General features: G+C 42.9%; 1 protein-coding gene across 1 annotated transcript; it reads right to left on the reverse strand.

Moving 5' to 3' along the window:
• Positions 1-2,344: 2,344 nt before the first annotated feature.
• MRPL15 (mitochondrial ribosomal protein L15) lies at positions 2,345-7,531 on the reverse strand. Its single transcript, XM_082364788.1, has 5 exons — positions 7,356-7,531; positions 6,379-6,533; positions 5,622-5,787; positions 3,312-3,435; positions 2,345-2,860 (listed from the first exon to the last, which is right to left on the reverse strand). Exons 1-5 carry the CDS (start codon positions 7,461-7,463, stop codon positions 2,523-2,525), a joined length of 891 nt encoding a protein of 296 aa, XP_082220914.1. The 5' UTR covers positions 7,464-7,531; the 3' UTR covers positions 2,345-2,522.
• Between the last annotated feature and the right edge of the window lie 375 nt (positions 7,532-7,906).

Consider the following 7,906-nt stretch of genomic DNA (forward strand, 5'->3'; position numbering starts at 1 on the left):
GTGAAGAACTGTCCAGGCGGCCCTGGCCCCTCCGACACAACTGCGAAGTGAACCACAAAACGGAACCTCTAGCAGCATGTCCGGGGGGCAGTAACCCACCCAGAGCGAGGCCAGCACTCTGCACAGAAAACGAGTGGTCTCTCGGGCTTGTCTTCTGCTTCAGGCCGGACACGGGACAGGATGTGTTTAAATGTAAGGAAGTTCATTTCTGTGCAAATAGGTTGAGGTCAAAGAAGTTTTCCTCAGCCCAAGGCAACACCTCAGTCATCATGGTATTTGAGCTTGTAATATACAAAGATTATGGGTCACTGCACTTTACAGTTGGCAAAGGTGAAGGAACTTGCCTAATGGATCCTATAGCAATGACTTAAGAATAGGGTGCAGTTTACCTGAACGGAAAGTGCCTTTGAAACAGTATTAGATGTAACAATAAGAAGTAAGGTCATTGCCTTTATTTGCAGTCTATGCCTTTTTTAAAAAAATTTATTTATTTTATTTATTTATTTTTGGCTGCACTGGGTCTTCGTTGCTGCGTGCAGGTTTTCTCTAGTTGCGGCGAGCAGGGGCTACTCTTCGTTGCAGTATGTGGGCTTCTCACTGTGGTGGCTTCTCTTGTTGCAGAGCACGGGCTCTAGGCGTGCGGGCTTCAGTACTTGTGGCACGTGGGCTCAGTAGTTGTGACTTGTGGGCTCTAGAGCGCAGGCTCAGTAGTTGTGGCGCACGGGCTTAGCTGCTCCGTGGCATGTGGGATCTTCCAGGACCAGGGCTCAGAACCCGTGTCCCCTGCACTGGCAGGCGGATGCTTAACCACTGCGCCACCAGGGAAGCCCCCTGCAGTCTATTCCTTTTTGATTCAAAAAAAGAAAAGAGACTCCAAACAAACTAAACAGTGGTAGTAGGTCAGGGATGGGCAACAGTAAGAGAATATGGACTTTTACTTTTTAGACTTCGGTATTACATAACCTCCAAACAAGCATGGACTACTTTTATAATGATAGAAAGTTTTTGAGGACTTTTCCCCATGATTTTAAAAAATGAAAATGTATTCTATTCCTGACTCTTAGTCACTGTAATCGTCAACAAAAACACGTTTTCTCTGTACCTTGGAATTTTTCTTTGCTACCATCTGTCTTCTTCTGTATATAATATTCAAATAAAACTTGTTAGGTACCTAGCATAGGAAGTGTAAGATGGCTTTATGGCCAAAATGTTTAGAAAAAGAGGCACAGAAAAAAGTAGATGGTTTCTGGTGTTTTATCATCACTCTCCCTCAGAAACACCTGTCACTTGTATCTCTGAAAAATAAAAACATGTTTTTAAATTGTTGCCCATCCTCTGAAATTCATAGGTGACTATCCGAGAAGATGGGGCTAGTAGTGATTCTTATAAGTTCTGGGTACTAAGAAATGGTTTAATAACAAGCCAAACTAAATAATCTTGGATAAAAACTGAAATACACTCTTGGTACTTAAATTATAAACTGAATCTTAGCTCAGCAATATTGAGGTAGATAAGGTAACAAAACAATGCACTGTTTAGTTTTTTTAATTTTTTTATTTTCATAAAATAAACAAGCAGGAATCATTTTTATTTCTACTGTTGAAGAATTATCATGAATTATTCAAGATTTAATTGCATCAGGATAAATTAAGCTTTCACGTGGTTAGATACAACAGATCTTTGCAAAGCTAAATGAGCTTACTGACTGAACCTTTTAAATTAACTGAGTTTAACTTTCACATGACCAATTGTTTTTATGGCTTATATAATCATTGACCATTTTTTCAAAAGCATTTAAAATGACTGAAAAACAAAGGTTTCCAAAGTCTATGAAATAAGTAAAATCGTATCAATTAGAATTAGAACATTTACCTTCTTCAAGGAAAAAAATGTTACTGGCTTGATCATTTCTGTCTACTCTGAGTTGAGAAAATGAATTCCCTTGGAATTTTTGTCTCAATTTTGCTAGCAAATATTGAACTACTTAGAAGCTACTCACCAGTCTTAAACCTTCAACTCACATCCCACATCTTAATCATGCCAAGCTGAAGGCTTACTGTCTTGACACTGGGTAGCAGCGCTTCGTGGCGGCTACCGAGTAAGAGGCTCACCAGCTCATTAGCAGCCCTCTGACCTTGACCAAGCAGCCCTCTGACCTTGACCAAGCAGCCGACAAAGCAATCCCATCCCACTTGCGCGTTCACTCTGATTTGCAACAATAAGACAAGACCTGGATGGAAAGATGATGGAAAACTCAACTGGAAATTGTCTGAGAGTTACACTCTTCCTTGGGCAGCGAACCAGGGAGCTCAGAACGGAGACAGAAGCACACAGTTTCACCAGATCCTCTATGCAGTCCTTGCTTACTGTATTTTTATTTTAACTTAGATAACAAAGAGAGAGATGATGACACAGAAAACACCAACATCTGCAGAATTACAAATTAAGCAAACGCAACGGGAAACACACGTGTTTCAGTCCCTTTCTGGTGCTCTTTTACCATCTGCTCTCTTGGAAGGAACTCAGGAGCTGTAGTACTTGAGGAGATTCTCATCCGTAGGTTTGAGGATTTTCTTATCTGCCATATTCACTACCCACCCGGGAGCAAGACCAAAGAAAATCTGCCTTGGATCTTTTCGAGCACTGAGCATTTTGAAGAGTTCGTCTTTAGTAATATCAGGTAAAATATAACCGTACTTCTTGGCGAGCGCCAGTCTCGCTTCAGGAAATTCAGCAGGATCCGCCAAGTAACCGCGATTCCTTGCATCAGTGTAATAGGTTACCAGTGCCTCAGGGGGGAGCATTCGCTTGGGAATGGGTTGTCCACGGAGAAAGAATGGAATAGGTTTGCACAGAATTTCTAAAAAAATGTTTAAATAGAAAGAGAGAGATGCAAATACTGGCTATATACATAATGATTTTCTCTTAATAATGGTATTCTTTTAATTATTAATTTTTAAATATTTCCAAGAGGAAAACTTAATTCCCAAAACTTTTTTTTTTTTATTAAACAGGTTTGTCTTAAGTAAGCAAATGGAAACACTTGACTTTCAAGTCTGCATCTTGAAAGTCAAAGTTACTCCTCGGTCATCAACAGCGAGTGAATTTCTAAACGTGGGAAATAGCATATGTAAGCCCCATGTTTTACAAAACAAAACCTTTTTACGACACACTGGCTGAGGTGTACGAGAGGGCGGCGCCACCAGCCACACCACTAGCAGAAACCCCTCCAACAGGAAGCCAAGGGGGCCGCAGAGCAAGTCACACCCTCAAGTGGCAGTCAGCACGAGACCCCGAGGCAACAAGCTTACCCAGGCTTCGAGGGTCGTAGAAGGCCGTCGTGATGACACCCCCGTTCTTCTCGATTGCAGCGATGGCCAGCTCTGAAGCCAGCTGTACTTCAATATTAACTTTTGCCTTAAAGGTGTCAGCACCCTGTCACCCGTCAAAACAAGGTCTGTGAGGAGACGGCTGGGCTACAAGTGAGTTAATTACATGAGCTTCCCTTCTATACTGTGTTTTCTCCTCTAAAGGGTCTGCAACGTGACAGCTATTCCGACTTTAAATACCCCTGCTTTGAGGTCCTATCAAACACCAAATTCTTCCACGTTTTTTTAGGCCAACTTGTTTTACCAATTTTCATTCCCTACGAGCAGGGGTGACTAGCATTCGATTTTATGCGTTTGGCGGGTACCAACATGAGTACACATTCCCATTACTTCATTAACAGCAGACTGTTTAATCCTCAGAGCAACTCTGAACCCACAGAATCACTGCCACACCAATGTCACAGACGGCAACACTGAACCACAGAGAGGTTAAGCAACTTGCCCAAGATCACAAAGCCAGGGAGTCTAGTCCCAGCGCCTTCGTTCCTAACCACATTATGCCGCGTGACACCGATAAAAACTTACCTTCCCGACCCATAAGTAAGCAAGAGGCCAAGAGCTGGTTAAAGAGGGGGGCAAGTGGGCTTGAGCCAGCAAAAGAACAAAGTATCTGGGCTTGGGAGGGGCCAGGCCCCTCTAGGGAAAGGGGCAGAGACAACAACAAAAATAAAAATAGTACTCAACTTCTTAAAGTCCTGTCTGGGCACTTTCATTAGGATGTGCTATATTTTACTCTAATTTCAAAACAGATTCTGACAAAATAAAAAGATGGTGGCACTACCATTCTTTTTGCAGTAATAAATTTTTTTTTGCTATTTTGGTGCGGCCGAAACAAGCTGGCTCCCAATTTCAAAATATTCCATCAATTCTAAGACACATTTTCTCACATTTTTCCCATCTATGATACTGGTAGGCATTTTTACAGTCAATGGCACTTTTGACTCAATGAAACAAAGTCTTGCCATATTATTTGAGATTTCTAATTACTGTTCCACAGATTGCTTAACCATTTCCCTATCCTTGGGCATTGGGGTTACTTTCAGCATTTTCAGTGTTATAAGAAGAATATTTAGCATGTCATTATATTAGGTTTCTTTTATTTTGTTTTTCCTTAGGACTTCTGTTCCCAAATTGGTAATGTTGTGCTGAAAGAGCAAAAAGAGTCTTACTATCCACTATTTACTACAAATCTGAAATCCAGAAAAGGGCAAGCAGTTTACAGAGCTGTAAATAATGTATAACTGTACTTATTCAACCAATGTCCTGGTGTAGATTTCAGAATGATTTTTGCTAGTTTAATACACACATGCCTGAAAGCTGCTGGGATGTGCATTAATGCCTGGTGAGGTCAAGGGTTTTTCCATATGTTAATCTACAATTGTGTTCCCTTATACACAATTCTATACAAGTAGAATACCGAGGCTTAATGGTGTATTTGGTATTCTCTCTTCGAATCATTTTATTTGGAAAACTTTTATCCACAAGTGTACTTTTTCAAAGGAATCTAAAAGGTTTTCCCATAAACTATGCTTCCCTCTAGTGGACACTAAGTTACTTACACAGCAACATCGTATTACTGACATACAAGAAACAGGTAGTTGATTAACAATCTACAAGTTTATTTGCTTATGAAACTCCTGGCCAACTTCTACAAATAGAAAACCGCTCCCTACAATTAGAACTGGATTTGGTTCATTTCTGTCTTCCATAAATACTGAGTGACTATCACAAGCCAATATTTCCAATGTTGAAAATACAGCAATGAATCAAAGTACCTGCTCTCAAAGAACTGACATCACAATGAGGAAAACAATGAAAAATAAATGCATTACTTGGTAATAAGTGTCAGGTGTTCATACACTCAAAGAAAGGTCCTTCGGGCAGAATAAGGCAGACGGTCGGGTATGAGAGTATGAATGTTCCTTTATAAAAAGTGTCAAAAACATCTTCCTGCTAGGATGACATTTGAACAGAGAACCAAAGAGAGTGAGGGAGAAATATGAATGGGTACCCAGGAGAAGAACATCCCAGGACCAGGAAACAGAGCCGCCCCTGCCTCCCGCCACAAAGAGCATGCAGCTTTCTAAAACCACAACGAGTATAACACGATCGCCGCTACATAATGGTTATGACAACTCAAAAGGGATAAAAATAAAGAAGGCAGAGTGTCGATTATATGGAAATCAGAAATAGCCATCTATGCAACTCCACAAAAATCTAACTCAGACTTACCTCCTCTACCAGCTGGACACCATAATCCCTTTTAGATGGCTGGATGGTCACGCCTCTCCCATTGACAAGTTGGGTTAAATCAATAGGTTGTGTAGGATCAACTCGACCCAAATCAATAAGATACTGCAGCCTGTTGAGACTCAAAGGCTGATACTGGCGTCTGAAGCTACACAAGAAAGTAACCGTAGTTGGAAAACTCAGTCAGACTTACCTTCCAGCAAGATCTCCAGATCAACTCAGAGCTTTGTCCTGGGTTTTCCTCCATCAATTTATATGGTTTAACAAAATAAAACCCCTGAGTATGGCATAAACATGTAATATTCCTTGATTTGGGCACAATGAACAAAACCAGTAAGTACTTACTTTGTTTCACCAACAATTATTTGCCTAGGCATCTACTTCACTCATTTACACAAATAAGTAAATATGTGGAAAATTTAACCCACTATGTAAATTATACATTAATGGAACTCAAAGTAACGGTGATTACCATTTACTGGGTGACGACAATGAGTCAGATTTTATATATGTAATCACCCTAAAACTCGCGAGCAGGCACCATTATCTCCATTTTGCAAGTCTTAGTGCAACGTCTGGCTTTTTCCCCAATTCAGGCTAAACTTCATTACCAAAAATGGTTCAGAGAAACAGCAGTGAAAGTTTGCCTCAAAGTGGATTTAAATTTCTACCAACCTATTTTTAGGTAACTCTCAGTGAGAATTAGGTACTTTTACACTAAGAAGCAAAGTAAACTTACCTATGTCCTTCATTAAACCCGTATTTTGGGATTCGCAGGTAAAATGGAGTCTGGCCTCCCTCAAAGCCCAGCCGGGGCCGGGTTCCTCTCTGTCGTTCTCCCTTGTGGCCTCTGCCACATTTCCTACCTCTTCTCTGACCTCTTGGTCGTCTTTCCTGCAAGGAAAGAAGAATGTTTTATGATCTACAGATGCACTTTTTAAAATTGCATTTCACCTTTGCACTGTATTTTTTGGTTATGCCCTTCATTCAGCCAACCAAGCAGGACTAGCCAAGCCCACTACGTGCCAGGCACCATCCTAGCTGCTCTGAAGTCCAAACACTCCACATGAGCAACTCTGCCTCTGAAGACGTAGCTAGTTCTTGCAACCAAACTCCAAGTTGTGTTTCAAAGGGAAAGTTCCAAGAATGAGATGAAAAAAAGGAGACTGTGACAGGTTGGAACTGAAAAAAATTGTAGAATTAAAACATCTACAACAAGCAAAGTTCGCATGATATGCAAGCGCATTTATTTTGGAATTTACTGTCAGTATGCCATTGTTACCCATATATATAGCGTTTTATTTAAATGCCAATTTATAAGGAAAATATTTTTCTTACTTTACATCCTGTCACTTCAGGAAAGCAACAAATTGATTTTTAAAGTGACAGTATGTCCATGACAGCTTTTCTAGCTATATTCAATGATTTGCAGAAGAGACATCAAACGTAACAAATCTTTCCCATGAAGATAAGGTATGGAAAAGTACTCCATGTTAAACCCAATTTTAAAAGAGACAATCATTTGTACTTCCTGCGACCTCGCGCCCCCGCCCTAATTAACGTAATTAAGCCTCTAAACCTGAACCTTACCGAGAACTGGGACCACGTGGGCAGGTTTTCCCGCGTCACCTAAGCAGAGGGGCTCAGGGGTCCCTGGTTCCCCCCGCGCCTCTGGACCCGCGACCCCGAGGGCCCCCGCGCCGCCCCCAGCCTTACCGGTTTCCTGGAGCCCGGGTTCGGCCTCATGTTAGCCAGGCTCACACGGGGCAGGGCCCGCAGCAGGTCCAGGGCCTGGGGCCCCCCGCCCCGCACCGGGCCGGCCATGACCCGCGCGCCCGCCAAGCCGCAAGGGCGCCGGGCCGCCAGAGCCACGTGATTTCCGGCGCTGCTTTACGGCCGCGGCCCCGCCTCTGTCGTGCTGCAGGCCCGCCGCGCCGCGCCGCCAGCCGCGGGGCATGCCGGGAGCCGAGTGCAGTTGTGGCGGCGGCAGGTGTGCGAGGGTGTGTCTTCGCTGTGCACCGGCTTTATGTTTAGTTCGTTGGGGATGGGATCCTATTTTGAGAGGTCGTGCCTTGACCTTGGCTCGGAATGTGCTGCATTCTCTTCCGCCACACAAAGCACGCGTTGAAAACGGTGTGCGTTAGAGGGCTTGGCTTCACTGGCCTGATGTGTCTCCCAGTCTGGTCCTTAGAGGCGCAGGGTCTTCTCCGAGCTCCAAGTGGGGCCCAGAATAAGATACCCTGGGCGCTGAAATACTGGCCTGGAGC

This window comes from Balaenoptera borealis (assembly GCF_965194805.1).
Source record: "Balaenoptera borealis genome assembly, chromosome: 17".
NCBI lineage: Eukaryota > Metazoa > Chordata > Mammalia > Artiodactyla > Balaenopteridae > Balaenoptera > Balaenoptera borealis.

Excerpts from the sequence above, each read along its gene's own strand:
- MRPL15 (XM_082364788.1), bottom strand. The coding sequence starts at position 7,463 with ATGGCCGGCCCGGTGCGGGGCGGGGGGCCCCAGGCCCTGGACCTGCTG. Across the intron at positions 5,788-6,378 it reads GGGTTTAATGAAGGACATAG|CTTCAGACGCCAGTATCAGC; the intron begins GTAAGTTTACTT and ends TTTCTTGTGTAG. Across the intron at positions 3,436-5,621 it reads GTGTCCAGCTGGTAGAGGAG|GGTGCTGACACCTTTAAGGC; the intron begins GTAAGTCTGAGT and ends GACGGGTGACAG.